General features: G+C 36.3%; 1 protein-coding gene across 1 annotated transcript; it reads right to left on the bottom strand.

Annotated features, from left to right (window-relative positions):
• Window positions 1-14,342: 14,342 nt before the first annotated feature.
• Window positions 14,343-17,584, bottom strand: LOC101897800 (U3 small nucleolar ribonucleoprotein protein MPP10). The gene is made up of 3 exons (XM_005180666.4): window positions 17,375-17,584; window positions 15,545-17,291; window positions 14,343-14,657 (listed from the first exon to the last, which is right to left on the bottom strand). Exons 1-3 carry the CDS (start codon window positions 17,497-17,499, stop codon window positions 14,505-14,507), a joined length of 2,025 nt encoding a protein of 674 aa, XP_005180723.1. The 5' UTR covers window positions 17,500-17,584; the 3' UTR covers window positions 14,343-14,504.
• Between the last annotated feature and the right edge of the window lie 2,101 nt (window positions 17,585-19,685).

Raw genomic sequence — 19,685 nt, 5'->3', positions numbered from 1 at the left:
CAAAATGTTTCCTACATTATTCAAAACAGTACACACTCACAAACAGAGTATACGTTTTGACAAAATTGGGGAATCAAAAGTACTAACCTTTATTTTAGGGGTAGCCTTGTTAAACTATGGTCCTATTGATCTTAATATTTTAACTTTACGGAAGGTTGTGCTAATGAAGTTATTGTGCGTAATGATCTTTATTAATCTGTTGTTCATTCGTTACTTTCTCAAAATATTATTAAGTGGGTAGTATCGTTATGTGAAATAACATGGTTGTTGTGCATTATATCTTTCAAATATCAAATTCAAAACAATTCCATTGTAAAAAGTTGAATCATCAAAATTCCATTGTTAAAATTCTGAAATTGGGTACCGTTATATGTGGTCTATATGACACTGATAATCTATATTTCAATATTCGACCACAGAAAACTATAATTACCAAATTTTACACAGAGTTACAAATGGACAATGCTCTGCCAGGGGAAATTGAACCCGCTTAAAACGTGCCTTACATTTTCAAAATCCAGAAGTTCCATTATATGGGAGTTATACAAAAAGTTTACCGATATAGCCTATTTACAAACTTATTGAAAAAATACACATATGTGCAAAATTAAAACCTCATTTCACAATTCCTTCGAAAGATAGTGAAATTACAACAGACGGACGCCGCAAATTCAACTTAGACTTTTTCGCTGATCAAGGATATATATATTTTGTAGGATTTCTCATGCTTATTTCGAGGAGTTACAACGAAATGATAACGTTCAAAGTTAAAGTTCAATTTGTACCGATAAATTCACATGACAATATTGGATGGTAGCTGTATACTGAAATATATTATCATGATTTTGAATTATGTTTATGATTATGGGTTTTACGAGTGCTGTTGCATAAAGGAGGAACAAAAGCAGCGACACACCAAGTGAAATATAAATGACATTTATATCAACAAGTAGATTAACGTTAAGCAGTCTATGTGACATCAAGAAAATTGCATTCGTTATTAAGGATTATGAAGTTTATACACAACATCAAGCCAATAACTATTTCGCATTTAAAGAATTGGTAACATATAAGGAAAATAACAATATCACATTTTAATGAATTTAAATAGGTTTGGAAATTCATATCTAATTATCCATACCTATATTAATCCAGAAAATCTGAACGGAGGAATGAAAGGGTTATTACTAAATATGGCCATTCGGATAAAATCCAAAACATATTTTTAAATAAAATCTTTATTGACTTTTCACAATTTCTTAGAAAATCGTTGTTGTTGAATTTGTTAGACCCACACATCTATTTTATAACAATAATGTGGTTATTGTAAATTTGTTAACTGTTATTCTAACATATTTCTTGGCTCAAACAAAGGAAATAAATTGTTCAATATTAATTTATTTGAGCGCTAAGATAGTTCTTACATTACATTAAACGTTTTTCTTTAAGAAATGTCAATTATCCGTCCTTTGCAATACTTCAGTTCCTGTACCGTCATATATATATCTATATATAAAAGAATATATATATATAACTTAAGAACCGTTAGACTGATTTTAACGATTCATACAAATTTGGAACTGTCTCTTGGGCGAAAAGGATAAAATCTCAAAAAACGCGTAAAAATGTGATATATTAATACTTTCACTTTGACTTTTGAAATTATCAATCGTAATGTTTTATTTTGCATGATTTTTTTCCATTTTGACTTACTTTTCGAATGTACATTTGTAGTATTTTTATATTTTATTTTTAAATTCGAATATTAATACCAATTTATTTAATTGACTTGATTTCTTGAGAACTGAAATTGAAGGCGAGTTACATTGAAGTGTAGTACCGAATTATGTGGTGGCGAAACAGAATATATGATATCGAAAAATTTTAACGCAGTCAAAGTTAAAAGATAATTACTTTTTCAAGCTCGCCAAAAATCACGAAAAAAATATCTCATTGCAAAAAATTGCAAATCGGCGAAAAATCGAAAAAAAAAATGTTAATGAAATGGAATTTTAAAATAATAGTACATTCTATTGACAAACTTCGTAAGGACCTTTAAACTTTTACTGTAAAAAATCAAACAAGTTGAAGATTTTTTCCTTTTTTCAATTTGTTTTTCTTTTTATTCAATTTTATATAATGTATGATTTTTTTCAATTTGACTTATCATATTGAATTCGATCGATTTTTCTAAACAAAATAAAGAATTATTAAGAAAGAAAGTTATGTTAGGTACTACGCTTATAACTAAAGAACGGCTTGACGGATATTGACAATTCATACAATTTTGCAATGGTATCCTGGCAAAAAAATCGCGGTAAAATATACCAATAAATGTGAAAGAAAAAAATCTTTTTGGTGTGATTTTTTTTTCAATTTGACATACAATATTGAAGTGAACATTTTTTATTATTTTGAATTTTAAATGAATAATCATGGTAGAATAATAAAGATAACAGCAAGTGTTGTTGTACAACAATCGTAACAACAACCACATACAAATTTTTTTTTTGTTTTTTTTTGTCCAAAAATGTAAACAAAATAATTAATTTTCAACAAATTATCTAATTTGAAAAATATACATTTTTGGAATTTAAATTATTTAATCGAAAATGCATGCGTCCAATGAGAACTCAAATTGCAATTCATTGGGACTGCAATCAGGGAAATACCGAATATAAGGGGTGCAAAATGGTAGAGCGAATTGGACATTTAGTAAAAAGAGGATTTATATCCTTCCAGAAATTCTTCATAAACTTTTAATATACCTTAAATCGCTATATGACACCCGGATAAGGGTACAACCCGATTTCAAATATAGTTTACATTCTAATCATATTTTGCATACTTATTTCAGCAAAAGTTGGTAATTTGAAAAGAAACCATCCTCGCAAAAATGATCACGTATTGGTATAACCATCATCGGGAATTTTTGTAACTTGTAATTTGAAGTTCCAAATGGATACCACATCATATGACAAAAAAATGTTTAAAACAGATCCACGTCTTCAAATTTCGATATTTTGATGATTTTAGCGACGTTACTCACAGGAATTGTTTCGAATTTCGTATTTGATTTCCCTTATGTATACTATTATTGTATGTGTAGATTCCTCCTATTCGGTATTTCGACGACTTTAACGACATTATCTACTTGAAATGTATGTAATACTTTTATTGTAAGTTCGTAATGGGTGTTACAGCCTGTCACTGAAAATTTGTTATGCGGGTCACCGCTTCGCATAGGTCCCATATAACGGTACCTCCCTATATGCGGTATTTTGTAGATTTTAGCGACGTTATTCACTGGAATTGTTTCAAATTTCGTATTCGAATTTCTAATGGATACTACAGCCTAAAATTGCATATGCAAGTACAGGAGAAAAATATTTGTGCGTTTGATTGTTTGTAATTATTAGAACCAAACACGATATATATGTCCGATTTCAATAAAACTCGTAATAAGTGACGGAATTTGGTACCTAAAGAAATTTGCCAAATTATATTGAAATCTGCACAGATTTGGGTATAGCTCCCATATATATTGTCGGCCGATTACACATATTTGACGCAGCAAGCACGATATACCAACTTCAGACTGCTGTCATTTCTAAGCCACTCGTCCGACAGCTGTTAAAATTATTCCAGTGACAACTGATTATATTGTTTACAAGCATACAAAAGCATTTTGGTGAGAATTTTTCGGGAATGGCCCAAAATACGGCAGAGCAACATTCGGGCAGCGTGTGACGTTTTCATTGGCCGTTTGAAGGCCATAATTCGTGCCAAAGTTGACCAAATCGAACAAATCTAAACTTATTTTAAAATTTGATGCTATTTCCCACATTTTTTGCTTTCATCCAATAAAATTAAAAAAAAATTAAAATTATAACGTTTGACTTTGTTGCTGTTTTTTTATCTCACCCTGTATGTCCGATTCCAAAAAAATTCGTAACAAGTGACGGAATTTGGTACCTAAATAAATTTCCCAAATAATATTTAAATCGGTTCAGATTTGGGTATAGCTCCCATATATATTTTCGGACGATTACACATATTTGACGCACCCAACACAATATTTATGTCCTATGTCAATGAAATTCGGAATGAGTGACGGAAATTGCCCCTGTTCGGCGTTCAGAGTTAAGATCTCCGAATAATATGTAAAAGTTATCCAAGTTATCTAAACGAAGAGTTTCTAAATTTTAATGCCATTCAGATTAAACGAAATCGTTATTATTACCAGCAGGAAAGTAAGCCGATATGATGTACAATGTTTTATTAGTGTGCATAGTTTGACTATACATGTTTCAATACATTTGAATGATTCTTAAGAGGTTTGTATTTAATATTGCTCGGTTCACATTTCATGTATTTGATGCACCAAACACGTAATATTTCTCTTCTAAATTCGGTCCGAAGTGCCAAAATTCACACCATTTGGACTGAATTACTAGGCTTTATCTGGTGCTAAATATCAGTATTGGGGAGTGCATATATCGAATGTAAGGGACTTAAACACCAAAATCTGAAGAAACATATATATGGGAGCTATAGCTATATCTCAACCAAATTTGATTTTGCATTTTGTTTACAAAAATACATATACAGACAGACAGACGGACATGCATAAATCGACTCAAAATGTACATCTATTCTGATCACCAAAAGGAACTATGGGTCTATCTCGTTTCCTTTTGCCTGTTACACACAAATGCACACAGACATAATACCCTTAGCACTATGTGGTGTAGGGCATAAAAACTACATAACAACATAATTGAGGCTACAATTATTGCGGAGCATATATGTGAGTTGATATATATTGCTACCTAGAATCCCTTCAATAGCTACAAAAATTCCCTTTTAAATTGGTTGGCATTTGTTTTTGGTGTTATCCTTTTAAAATGATGTTTCCTAGGAGTATTTTGCAAAAACTCACAGAGGATATGGCTCTAACTCTTTATATGATAATTTAATCGAATGTTAATGTTCTGCAACGTATATTATTTGTGATTATAATTTTAATACAGCATAAGAATAAAATAGAATAAAACTTACATTATTCAGCAGTCGCGAAATAATGACAATATTTTCATTTCATTAGGATGAGAGTCATCATCCTGCATTTCGCTTTCATTACATACATTTGTTTCAGCTAAACTTTTCAACATTGAAGTGTTTTTTCTTGTTATGCACATATGTTTATGGCACATTGGGCGTATGACCAAAAAAAAAAAACAGTAAATAAAGTCTTAATGTTGGGCGGGGCCGACTTTATGATACTTTACACCACTTTGCTAGTTTAGTTAATTTAGTAGAGCTCCACATAACAATTAAAAGTTTTTATGGGAGAATTCAATCATACACGCTATGATTACTATTATAATTTAATGTTCAAAAGACTAAATATGCCGAAGCATTTGTATCTTTTAAATTCGGACTTGTATTGCCCATTTGATATATATGGGAGCTATATCCAAATCTGAACTGATCTTGATAAAATTTGGAAAAGATATTTCTGAGCTGTATTTCATTTATTTTCCTGAATATCGTTGTTACGGAGTGCATATTATGGCTGTGGGTAACAAATATAAAAAATTTGATGAACAATATATATGGGAGCTATAGCTTTATCTGAACCGATCTTCACAAAATTTTAGACTCAATTCGGTCGTAAGTGCCAAATTTCATCCCATAACAGGTAAATCGGACGAAGTTATATATGGGAGCTATATCCAAATCTGAACTGATCTCTATAAAATTTAGCAAATGTATTTCTGAGCTGTATTTGATATATTTCCCTAAATATTGTTGTTACAGAGTGCATATTATGGCTGCGGAGGACAAAAATAACAAATCGGATGAACAATATATATGGGAGCTATAGCTATATCTGAAACGATTTCGATCAAATTTAGCATACTTATTTTCAGCCCTAATTTGGTTGTATGTGCAAAATTCCATACTATTCGGGCTGATATTACACGTTTGGTGTACAATAAAAGGCAAATCGAACGAAGATAAATATAGGAGCTATATCTAAATTTGATCGATTATCTCCAATTTCAATTGGGGTCCGTCCTTGGGCCAAACAAATGATTTGTGCAAAATTTAATCTGGATAGGGCCATAAATGCGAACTGTACTTTGTTTACAAAAATACATGGACAGACGGACAGACAGAATGTGATTCTATGCAGATCATCAAAAGAAACTATGGGTCTATCTCGTTTCCTTTTGCCTATTACAAACAAATGCACAAAGACATAATACACTCACCATCTTGTGGTGTAGGGTATAAAAAGTAAGACACACGAAGAGGGTGACTATTTGATACTCTATTCATATTTAACAGAGATACCCGTAAAAAATGTACGTCTATATTGGGAATTTATTCAGGTAGAACATATTTGTTACATAGCTACATCTTCTCCTAAGAAATACATTTTGAATATTTTTATTTAAAAAAAATTTGTAAGCCCCCCACTATCATAAACTTTGTCATTCCGTTTGTAACTCCTAGAAATACTCGTGTTAGACACTACAAAGTACATACTCTTGATCAACGTCAAATTCTGAGGCGACTTAGCGATGCCCGCCCGTCTGTTGGAATCACATCTTTCGAACACATTAAGATGGATGGCTATATCGGTCCACGTTCTCGTATAGCCCCCTGTATTTCTAATATTCGGTATTTTGACGAATTTGGTAAAATTTACTAACAGAATTGTTTAAAATACGGTACTTTGAGTTGAATCGAGTTGAATCCTTTGGCAGAACATTCGCTCAGTATTGCTACTTTTCCGTTCCCCTACTTTTTGACGAGGTAAGCTCTGATGTACCCAGGGTCTCCATAACCTTATGAAATAAGAAGATTAGATTTCTCCCTTTCCTGGGGGAAAAAATCAAGTGTTTTATTGAATTTTAATGCTAAATTACAACCTACCCGCTTCAAATACGATAAAATAAATGAAATAAAGGATGGCGGATGGACTTTGGGAATTCAAAGTAGTGTTTTTCAATTGCTGATCGGGAATTAGACGTTTACGATGTCTCGTAGGCTAGAATGTGAACGACTCGTGGGCAATCGGGAACTATGATGTCGGGTTGTTTACAATTATTATTACAATTACAATCACTAGCTACCCTTTGGCAAGCCCCTGCAATAGCAAGCCTGTCTCGTCGTAGCCCGAACCGATCACTTTATGTGACCGGGCCTACCAAGTCAATGAGAATGATTTGCCTTATTAACGAATTCTCGGATGGGTGGTTCATGATGTTATCCTCGCATGTCCTTATAGTCTTACTTTGTTGTTGTTGCTCTTAATAAATATGTTGTGTCTAATGTATGTGATAAAAAGATCACGCTACACATTCTAACACCATCACATTTGACATATCGGATCATCGCTTGATAATTTTCAAAAACCTCTAAAGAACTGACGTTTGTAACGAGTATAGGTTGCTAGTAGTGGACGTGAGCATTCGATTTCTGTTACTTAAAGCTGCTATCAGACGCCACCAAGTAACGGCCCAGCACATTTTATTATTTCTTAAAGAATTTAACTACATTATCCAACGGATTTCGCAGGTATTGGCAATTTAAAATGAAATCCATTTTAATATTGAATTCTGGCACTTTTATTTTTAAAGGCCCAAGGACGATCCCTATTGAAATTAATGAGAATCGGTTCAAATTTGGACATAGCTGTCATATATATCTTCAACCGATTTCGGGTTAATTGCGCAGCAAATGGCCAATATCAGTCCAAGTGACATGCATTTTGGCACATCCTACTAAATTCAGCCTAGAAGCAATTGCGACAAATTTGGTGAAAATCGGTTCAGATATAGCTATAGCTCCCATATATCTGTTTTGTCCGATTTGGTGTTTAAGTCCCTTACATTTATAATATGCACCCCACAAGAATGATATTTGGTACCAGATATCAGATACAGCTCAGAAATACCTCTATCAAATTTATCAAGATCGGTTTAGATTTGAATATAGCACCCATATACATCTACAACCGATTTCGAGTTAATTGTGCACCAAATGGCGTATAGCAGTCCAAATGACCCGAATTTTTGCACATCCGACTGAATTCAGTCTAGAAACAAGTACCTGGAAATTTGGAATTTAAAAATCGGTTTTGATATAGTTTTAGCTCCCATATATATGTTTCATCCGATTTGGTCATTAAGTTCCTCACATTCGTAATATACATTCAACAAGAATGATATTTGGTTCTTGATATTTTATAGTGGTCAGAAGTACCTTTGCCAATACGGGATTGATACGGGAGCTCTACTAAATATGCATAGTGGTATAAGGCACCATATAGTTCTCACCGCCCGATTTTTGACATTTCTTTATTGGATTTAACTTAATGCCTTTTTCATTCGTGAGGCAAATTAAATTTTAGCGGATGACTCTTTATGACATTTGCTTCTTTTACGCTCTATTTCAGTATCTGTAGGAATCCACAAATCTGACAAATTTTTGGATATCATAATGAAAAATGCATGGTACAATAAAGGTGATAGGAGGATAATTTTCCCTAGCAACAGAAAAAACTTTGTTATACTTTTCAAAATCCCAACAAAGATAGTACGGAAACTTTTTTACGCTAAAGAAGCAGCGACAACACATTGGGTAATGTAGTCGTATATGATATGCTTTCTAAAATTGGGAAATGTAGTGCACATTATGTATATTTTTGATTCGATTTGAAAGAGAAATTTTCTTTTCCACTATTTCCTAGCCATTCCATGAAGATTTGCAAGATTTGTACCCGTAAATGGCAACTATACATTGAGAGGAAGGATATGAAAACATTTATCTTAAGCATTCTAGGAATATTCGTTCTGCATTTTTAATTAATAAATCCAAATTCCAAACAAATCTGTATATGGTTGTTGTCATGGCACAATAAGGAGTTAGAATAGATTCATATATACTTCCAAAATGCAACCCTAAAGCTATGCTCACTTTCTATCAAAATAATTTAAAGTGACGATTTAGCGAAGCCCGTCTGTCTGTCTCTTGTAATCACGCTATCTTAGGAACGAACTGAGATAGAAGTCTAAAATTTGGTCAGTAGGCAGGTTAAGTTTGTAAATGGACCATGTCGGTTCACTTGTTATCATATTAGGGTTTTTTCGTTTTATCCTTATACCCTCCACTATACAAAGGGTATAGGGTATATTAAATTTGTCATTCCGTTTGCAACAGCTCGAAATATTCTTCGTAAACCCTAAAAAGTATATAAATCCTTAACCAATGTAAAATTTTAAATCGATTTAGCGATATCCGTCTGTCTGTTAAAATCACAATAGTCTACATTATTTAATCAATCCCACGGCAGCGGGTTCTACGATACCGGATTGACCCGAAACAACAAGATCCCAGTTTCGGCCAGCGGCTGCCAACCCAGTATGTACATGTTTGTGTTTGTTTATTTTTCTGCATTGGGAGCAGCATATCCCGGAATGCTTGCTCCGGATTTTATTGGTCCGTGCCGGGATTGAGGAAAACCTCGGACCTTGGTTCTGCTCGGTTTGTCAGAACGTCATCCACCACAGATCTGTTTCGGTGCGATGTAATGGATGCAGAGAATTGGTGCACTTCAAGAACTGTTCCGGACTAAGGCGTTTGCGAGGCTACAGCGAAAGGGATTATGTTGCGACTTGCTGCAGTAACGTAGTCCCCAGCGAGTCCACTTCTTCGTCGTCCTCATCTGAGACGTCGGCGGAGTATGGCACTCCACCGCAGTCTCCAGAACAGCAACCAACACCGCAGCACCTAACGCCACATGTTGCTCTTCCAACTCCGAATTGTGCAGTATTCTTGCAATTCAATTGCAACGGACTTCGAGGCAAAATAGATGAGATAGTGGAATTTATGAGTCGGAGGAATATTAAGATCGCAGCGGTGCAGGAAACCAAGCTGAATGAAAATTGCAGCCTACAACCAGAAGGGGAGGTGGGGGATTAGCGTTCCTGTTACACTATTCTGTTCAGTACAGACCTATCTCGCTTGAGCTAGTCTCTAGTGACCCATACATGGAATGTATGGGGGTAGCAGTCAAGTGTGGAACTGCCCTGGTAGAGGTGCCGATTAATAGCTGTGAACCGCGTTATTTGCCTGATATTAGCCCATTATTGGTAGGCAATAACCGCCTGGTACTAGGGGATTTTAATGTCCACCATGAGTTGTGGCATTCCGTCCTAGGTAATGACAAGAGGGGATCAGCGCTGGCAGAGCAGATTGACTGCTCCACATTCTGCACGGTTAACGAGGATTCCCCCACCCGAATAAGAGGAGAGTGTCACAGTTCGCCAGACTTAACCATAGTGTCACCCGGTCTGATAAATGACGTGACTTGGCAACCCGTCATTTCTCTTGGCTCAGACCATCTCCCGATAATCGTCTCCATAAGCAGGTCGCCCGATTTCATAACCTCTGAACGCCGCACTTTCCTTAACCATGGCTCAAAGCTCACTGGCCAGAGTTCAGAGAATTCACCAACCGCCGCTTCAGAGAACTGCCCAACCCTTCTGATGTTCGGGTAGCAGAAAGGATTTTCCGAAACATCATCAAAGCTGCAGCCGCTCGCTATATACCTGCTGGTCGAATACCCGAGATAAGACCAAACTTCCCAGCAGAGGCAGCGGGATTAGCAAACGAGCGTGATGATCTCCGTCGCATCATCCCTTCTGATCCTAGAATCAGTGATTTGACAGTGGAAGTCAACCGGTTGGTACAGGAGCATAAGAGGAAAAAGTGGCTAGACCATCTGAAGTGCTGCAACATTGGAACCGATATGAGTAAGCTGTGGGTAACGGTTAAGTCGCTCTCGAACCCTGGAAAAAGGGATGATAGGACCTCAGTCACTTTTAACGACGTAACGGTGACTGATCTGAAGAGGTGCGTGGAATATTTTAATCGACAATTTGTCGAGCACCCCGAGAGCGATAGGGCGAAGCGAAGAGTACTACGTCGTATCAGATCTCTTCCCGCCGAGGAGGAACCACCGCAGTTTACGATGGGTGATGTTGCAAATGTCATCCGTAACGCTAAGTCATCCAAAGCGTTGGGCCCAGACGGAATATCAATGGTAATGTTGAGGCAGCTGGATACGCCGGGAGTCGAGTACTTAACGAACGTTTTCAATTTGTCGCTAGCCACCCACATAGTGCCCGAAACCTGGAAAATGGGCCGGGTGGTCCCGCTACTGAAGCCAGGCAAGGATGCCAGTAAAGGCGAATCGTACAGGCCGATTTCGCTTTTGCCGCCAGTAGCAAAGACTCTTGAGGCTTTACTCCTCCCCAGCATTAGAGGAAGCTATACAGTTGCCAACCACCAGCACGGATTCCGTACACAACATAGTACTACAACAGCATTACACGCCATTTCCACACATATTAGTAGAGGACTGAACCAGAACAGGCCGTGTGACAGAACAGTGTTGGTAGCCCTTGACCTATCAAAGGCATTTGATACGGTCAATCATGCCACACTGTTCGAGGACGTGCAGAGAACTACCCTCCGGCCAAGCTTGAAACGTTGGATAATCAACTATATGTATGGACGCCAGTCGTACGTGGAATTCCGGAACAAGAAGTCCAAAGCCCGTAGAGTGAAACAGGGAGTTCCCCAAGGTGGGGTGATATCTCCGGAACTGTATAACCTCTACCTTTCCGGAATTCCACGCCCTCCAGACGGCACTGAGATCGTAACATATGCGGATGATTGTACGATCATCGTCGGGTCCAGTGGTCGATGACATATGCGAAAGGTTGAACCCCTATCTCACGGAGCTTGCCGCATACTTCCACGCGAGGAATATGAAAATATCCGCCACGAAATCAACGGCCACACTCTTCACCACATGGTCTACGGAGATGAGAACACAGCTGAATGTTCAGGTCGAGGGGGATCTAATACCGACCACGAACTACCCCAAGATTCTTGGGGTCACGTTCAGCATGTTCAAGTCGTCCACGCAAGCCACAGCTATCTGCGACAAGATGAAAAGTAGGAACAAGGTCCTTAAGGCGCTAGCCGGCAGCTCTTGGGGTGCGGACAAAATAACGTTGTTGACCTCTTATAACGCGATAGGTCGGTCTGTGGTCAGCTATGCGGCTCCAGTGTGGTCTGCGAATACTAGTGCTACGCAGTGGAAGCATATCCAGCCCTGCCAGAACGCTGCCCGATGCAGTCGCGGATGCTATTAGCAGTTTCAAAGTGAATGCCGTCCTCGGAGTCCACCCCCCATCCATTGCAGCTGAAGGGTAGTTTTGGGTAGTAGTAGTTTTGGCGCAATTACGTTCAGGATGGTGTAGTCGTCTCAATTCGTATTGGGCACGAATTGATGAAGATGTGCGTGACGCCTGCCCGGCGTGCGATACAGGCCCGCACAATACGCTACACCTCTTTAATTGCACAGCCAAACCTACCCAACTCACTCCCGAAGATCTCTGGCTGAAGCCCATTAAAGTAGCCGAATTTCTAAACCTGGAGCTGGAACCAGATTAGCAGAACGCAAACACATACATGTACTACTGCTACAACAACAACAACATTATTTAATCTAGAGCTTTGAAATTTGGCACAAAGGTTTATATGATATGTAGGCTGATTGGTATTGAAAATGGGCTATATGAGTCCACGATTAGTTATAGCCCCCACCACATAACGGTACCTTTAGATTTTCGGTATTTTTACTGTTTCTGCCACAATTTCCAACCAAATAACGTGAAACTTTACTTTTGGGGTTAGTAGTAGGTATAGCATCTTCCTAAAAAATATATTCACTACAGCTACACTAATTGGTATAGCCCACATATAACAATACCTCCTGATTTTCGGTCTTTTCAATGTTACTGCCACAATTTCCAGCCTCAAGAATAATGCAACTTTTATGGGTTGGATCCACAACGACATTGGAGTTAAGTAGGTTTGGCTGGTCAGCGAAATGAGTGCAGCGTGTCATGAGGGCCTGTGCCACAAGCTTGGCTGATGTTCTTTACATAGCTGTCAATTCGGACCCAAAAAAAAGGCTGCATCATCCGTATCTTAACTGTGCCAAAAATACTCGGGTTTGTCGTTCGTTATTCACTATCCTTTTTGAGATCGCGTCAGAGTCAGAGCTGATCTAGAGACTCTTTCTTATACGTCTGTACCTCTCTCTCTCTCTATTAAGAAGGTCTTTCATTACGTGTCTGGGCGGAGGTTGCCTATCCACCAGATGGTGATTGGGATGGCTCTATCTGTAAGAGGCAGGTATTGTGTTAACAGAATTTCTTAATGCTGTCATGAGGGGCACCCTGTCGAGAGTAGGCGCCCTTGGAATCCTAGTGTAATGAACCGAAAGTGTAAAACAGAGTTTATTATTTAGTATAACTGCAAAAGTGTGTAAATTGAATATCATTTAACAAATCTGTTGTTCGCTGTACGCATTTCACTGTAAAGAACTATTGGCAATATACATGTTTATATGTGCTATAAATTTTTTAAGTATTATCATAACCATAACGAAGCGGATGAATAAATTATTCCTTCATAGTGCTCATTGAGATGCAATTGTAATTGCTACATATTGAATCCATTGATACTATAATGGATATGAACTTTCCAAATGAATTGTTAATAAAGTGTATTATTCCATATGGAAATAAATGCACAGATATGATGTTTAGGATTGATTACACGTGTTTGTAATTTTTATCTGGAAGACCATTGCTGGTTTTTTGAATTGCGTAGGATGTTGGATTAGTATATGTAAATAGACGCAACTATACGGTCGGTTACTAAACAATGAGCATGTTTTCCCAATATAATTTTTTACGTATTCTATTCTAAAGAATTTTCTCGCTAGGTGGTCGTAGTTATAGCCGAATGAAAAATTATGAATGAACAATAAATAACAAGCAGAAATTTAGGAAGGATTTCACAAACGACACATGGGTTATTTTCAATGTCCTAATTCAAATATCACATAGACATGCTCAAGTTTTTATGGCGATAATTGTTTCATTGTGTCACGTGACTGTGTGGGGGTCCATTTTCCTTTGAGTATGACCTTTGGTTGTATCTACTGCATGTTTACATACATTCGTAACCCATTTCATAGAAGTGTGTACACATACAGACAGCAACTTTTATAGCGACGTTAACAAGTAAATGATGCTTTTTGCAACTTTTGACGTCACATTTATGCGTAAAATTAGTTGTTAAATGGGGTACCGGATACTAAAGGTCTCATACATAGAAGTTAAAGTCTGTTGATGTTCGTGAATGCCTCTATATCTCATGTCAACAGGCACGTAATGAAGATAATGAGCCCTATCATTATGCATTGCCGTGGGTTTTTTTTCACATTGCTAACATTATTTTTAGTTATTTTTTTATGTTATATATAAAATATACAAGTATTTAATTTTATTAGGCTTTCTTAAATTAACAAATAAAGAAACAACGTTATTATGACAATATAACTACAGCTTTAATTTTTTAGCTGATTGAGTTTTGGCATCCTGTTTCTTTTTGTTTGCTTTTGTGGATCCATTGTTGGCTGCCGACTGATCCTGCAGTTTAGAGAAGAATGCCTTTGAAGATTTCAAAGCCCCATGATCGTTGCTGGCGGTGACCTGAAATAAATTTATTTAAATTTTTAATTTATTTGTATTTAAAATTGCATTAGAGCCTTGCTGATAAGTACATTTACACAAAGCATCAATATTACTACTACTCGGAGGGCATTAAAACTAAATTTAAATTAAAAAATTAACAGGAAAAGGACAGTATATTGCATTTACCATTCACTTTGTATCACCTTCTAATATTCGTATGATACTGTATTAAAGCTGTTCGTTTGTCTGTAGAAATCAAAACACAACCCATATAATGTGACGTAGAGCATAATTTGCATACCAACCGTTATGGAAAATGAGGTTTATTGGTCTACGTTCTTCACTTCGTGAACACGAGAAGTGAACCTAGAACTAGATATATTCGTAAAAAGCGGATATATATACATAGAACTTAATCTAAAAATATAAAATGCATTTTCGATGCCCTTCACTTCTAGTCTCGAAGCCATGATATACTATTATTCTCCTTCTTCATTTCCTGAACACTACAGTAAAACTTGAAAGCTATGTATATAGAGAAAACACATTCTTCTATCATCGCAGATTCCAGAACTATAAATGGTGGATGTTGAATTTAAAACATATTTTATGGTGGTTATGCTTAGGAAAACCTACTTGAAAGACACGAATTCAAGTCCTTGGTAAATAACAATTTGATCGATTTTCTCTATAAAGAAGGAAGATGAATGTACGTAGCTGGTGCTTAGACAGGCAATGTAATCGTTCTATTTTGTCGTGGCTTCTTGCTACGTTGCCAGAATTAATGCAGTGTTTTAGCAGAACTATCAAGCTGCTATATTTAAATTATTTTGGATATTATAGGCTTTATAATATCCGTAACAGGGCCAGCACCATAATGATAACATATGCCAAAGAATTCTTACCTTTTCCACATTTCGTTGTTTTGTCAACTTCTTCATTAATTTTGCACTTTCCTCCTTCTTTGACAATGGTATGCCCATTTTTTGCTTTTGTAAATCTCTGGCTTCGAGGGCATGGTGAATGGCCTTCTGCTTAGATTTCTTCTTACGTAAAGCACGATTCTTATCAGTCTTACTACGCTCAGATTTGCCAACTAGTTCATGTTTGGGACCACGGAAAACTTCTTCAGGTGCCAATAGTTTGGCATCACTAACCGCCACTGGCGCGACTTCTTCCATAGCCACAGCGGGAGTATTGGTAATAATTTTCGGTTCTGGCGCAACAGGTTTTGGTGTGAAATGAAAATTGGAAAGGGCATCGAGTTTAACAAATAAATCTCTCATCATGTTACGAATTTCTTTGTGCTCCTTAGGTTCCTCCGATGTGTTATCTCCTTGACTGGGATTGAGTTTTTCCAGTTCTTGTTGATATTCTTTTTCATAAATATGAGCTAGTGATTCCTTAGATTTCTCTTGATCTAAAACTAATTGTTTCCGATACTCCTGTGGTGTATGTATTGGTTTAACAGTACGCTCGACATCATCCCAAGCTTTATCTTTGATTCGCTGTTTAATTATATCCTCCAGACGGCGAGTGGTTTCTTCAGTAATAATGGGAGCGGGTCTCACAGTCGATTCAAATTCTAAAACTTCTTCAAGCAAGGAATTCTGTGGACGATTTGTCGCTTGAACTTCGCCCTTTAATTGCCAAGGCTTTTCACCTAAAACTTCTTCCTCATAGTCGCGTATGCGTTGCTCCAGTCGCTCTTGCCTTACTTCAAATGAGGATTTTGGACCTTCTTCCTTCGTTTCTACGTCGGAATCAGAATCTCCCGTATCCGAATCGGCTGGCCCAAATGACAGTTTGTCTTGCTTGTTTATGTTTTCGTCATCAAATTCCTCGTGACTCTCATTAAAATCATTTTCATCACCACTTTCTTCTTCATCATTTTCATTCTCATCTAGTTCTAACTCATCTCCTTCTTCCAGATTTTCATCAAAGTGATCTTTTTCTTTTTTTCTATATTTAGGTGTCTCTTTTTCTTCATATTCTTCACCTTCATCGTCAAAGAAATCTTTGTAATTAGGATTGGATTCGTCATCAGAATCGTCCTCTGCTTCTTCTCCCAAGTCTTCGTCGAAGTAATCAATTCCGTCATCATCAGTTGCCAAAAACGTTCCCTTTTCCTTCCTGGCCTCTTTAGCCTCTTCGGCTTCAAGAAAAGCCTCCATTTCATCAAGTTTAAAAAACTTGTCATCAACAACGGAAGTACGTTCCAATTTCCTTGCATTATGCTTTTTAGATTTAAACAAATCTTCCTCTTCTTCGTCGTCTTCTTCTTCGTCACCATTTTCCTCTTCACTAGCACTCTCTTCTATATCTTGATCCATTTCATCATTATGCCCTTCCATTTCGTTTGGATCTTCATCCTCCTCTTCCTCTGCGTTCGATTCATCGTCCTCTTTTAGTCTTATTTCTAATTTCTGTTCCCGCAGCGCCATTAAGTTTGCTGTTGTATTTATCAACTCATTCAGAACAGCACTATTTCGCAGCTCCAACTGTTGCCATATTTGTTCTTCATCCATATCATCTACCACCAAATCAGGCAAAATTTCCGGGTTCCCGAGTTGCTTGATATCACTTTCTATCGTGATACCATACAACTGCTGCAACATTTTCCGTATGTCCTTGCATTTTTTAGGCTGCGCTCTGTTTTATTCGAAAAGAAATTGATATTAAAAACATTTTATTCGTTTCTGAAACACGTGCCTGTAAAACCAACAAATACTTGCATGAGATATAGGTCTGGTTCTGATGTTAATTTTAAGAGAGTTTGATTTATGTCTTGGAGTTTGTCCTCAATTTTTAGCTCCTGCTTTACCGCTGGCATATTTCTTGTATTTTTTGTAATGTTCATAAATATCTTAATCAATTCTTAGTTTGATATTTCAACCAAAAAACAAACACGCGTTACAAAGGTAAACAAACATTTGACATTTAATTTGTATGAACTTGGGATATATAGATCGACTTCTGACTTATCGATTAATCGGAGATATCGATTCTCAACCCAAGCATATTAAATGGTATGGCCGCATCAGGGGAAATGATTTTATCCCATAGAAATGATTCAATACCATTTTCTGTTCCAGAACTTGTAAAAATGTTAATGCAATAACCGATTTTCCCTTCATGATAAAATAGCAAAACAAACAAATTCATGTAGATTTGGGAACAGAGAACCTGTCGTTATTCAGTTAGAGAGCAAGAGTCTTAAAATGTTTATAATTCTTTTGTTCCAGATTCTAAAAGAATATACTAGAATTGGAGTCTTTTCCGATATCATAAAGGAAAAATTAGTTATCGTAGTAAATGTTGTACATTTTTGCAGTTCTGTATCATAAATTAACGTTTGGTCTGTTCAAGAAGAATGCAAAGTTTTAAGATTTGTGCTGTCTTACTGAATAACGACAGATGTCGCATTCTCTGTTGAATGCCTTGGATATATCCATGGTAGAAGAATATAGGTAGACGCATCGACACAGCTGCTGGGACAATGAACTGTCAAACCAATTTTGGAATTGAAAATTTTGAATGAAAATTAGTTAAATTTGCAAAAATTGTTGAAAAAAGCGGATTATAATAACCTCCGAATGACGTCGTATAAGAAAACATATAAAAATCGACTTATATTTGAAAAAAAAACATTTACAATTCATTGACATATCAATGCTCCCAAGCGTTGATGCATCTCCCTGTATTCTGCCATGGATATATCCAATGTTAGAAGATATACACTACTATCACCTCCACCAATCGTCTCTCTTACAGGCACTACTACTAATGTAGAATAAATCCGTGGAAAAAACTGATAAATAGTCCAATACAATCTAGTATTGATTTTTTTCGATATCATAAAGGGAAAATCGGTTATCGTAGTAAAAACTTTTACATTCTTGCAGTTCTGGAACAGACCAATACTTGCATTTTTACTAATAGTTTTTCATCGAAATTAATCAAATGATCTGTTCCAGGACCTGCAAGAATCTACAACTTTTGCAATTTACCCAGATATAATAAAGGGAAAACAGGTTATCGCAGTAACAACTTTTACGCTCTTAAGGTAAGGTCACATTGGGCAAACATTTGACGAAAAATGTGAAATATTTCTTTGTCACAATCTGACCACCAAATATTATTTGACGGCAAATACAAAAACAGCTGATTTTGGGAAAACAAAATTATTTGCTGGAAAACAAAAATTTGACCAATGTGTTCATAATGTGAACATATATGATCAATTATTTTCCTATTTTTTGGTCAAACATTTATTTGACGATGCAAATGTTTTGTAAGGTCAAACAAGGAAAAATATCAGTTTAAAACATTGGGCAGCATTTTGCTTTAAGAACAGGAGCATTTGTAGCATGATTTTTAATGAATAGAAAAACGAAGGAATGCAATAACTGGTTTTGTTTATTTGATATTTTTGAATTAACTGAATTTGAATGTTTAGTAAAATATGTTTATATTTGGTCTGTTCCAGAACTGCGAGAATGTAAATGTTTTTACTACGATAACCGATTCTCCCTTTATTTTATCGAAGAAAGTTGCGAAACTAGTAGATTCTTGCAGGTTCTGGAACAGGATATGGGTAGATGCATCAACGCTTGAAACAATGATAAGTCAAAAATTTTGAAATGTTTTGACAAAAATAAGTAGATTTTTATGTTGTCCTATAGAACGAAAAATCGGAGTTTGCAATGATATATATTTTTCAACAGTTTTTACAAATTTCAATAATATTTCATTCATTATTTTCAATTCCAAAATTGTTTTAACAGTTCATTGTCCCAGCAGCTATGTCGATGTGACTACCTGTATTCTTCTACCATGATACAAACAAAAATGCAAAAAAAATTGTTCTGACAAGGAATTTATTCCACAGCAGCTGTTCTTTTGCTTCCCTTCTCCAAATAAATGATACCCGAAACTACATTTTCTTTATGTCTCTCTTTCACTCTCTCTGTCTATTTCTCTCTGCCAAATAAACTTATGTTTCCTCACAGTTTGATCAAACAATCTCCGCTGTTTTTCCCAATT

The sequence above is a fragment of the Musca domestica genome, unplaced genomic scaffold, assembly GCF_030504385.1.
Source record: "Musca domestica strain aabys unplaced genomic scaffold, Musca_domestica.polishedcontigs.V.1.1 5, whole genome shotgun sequence".
Taxonomy (NCBI): domain Eukaryota; kingdom Metazoa; phylum Arthropoda; class Insecta; order Diptera; family Muscidae; genus Musca; species Musca domestica.
The sequence above is the reverse complement of the archived record's forward strand: the minus strand, read 5'-3'. Positions and strand labels throughout refer to the sequence as shown.

Bases quoted from the DNA above. Each gene is read 5' to 3' on its own strand.
- LOC101897800 (XM_005180666.4), bottom strand. From the start codon at position 17,499: ATGAACATTACAAAAAATACAAGAAATATGCCAGCGGTAAAGCAGGAG. The intron at 17,292-17,374 runs GCAAGTATTTGT...CGAATAAAACAG, and splicing joins GAACCAGACCTATATCTCAT to AGCGCAGCCTAAAAAATGCA. The intron at 14,658-15,544 runs GTAAGAATTCTT...AATTTATTTCAG, and splicing joins AACAACGAAATGTGGAAAAG to GTCACCGCCAGCAACGATCA.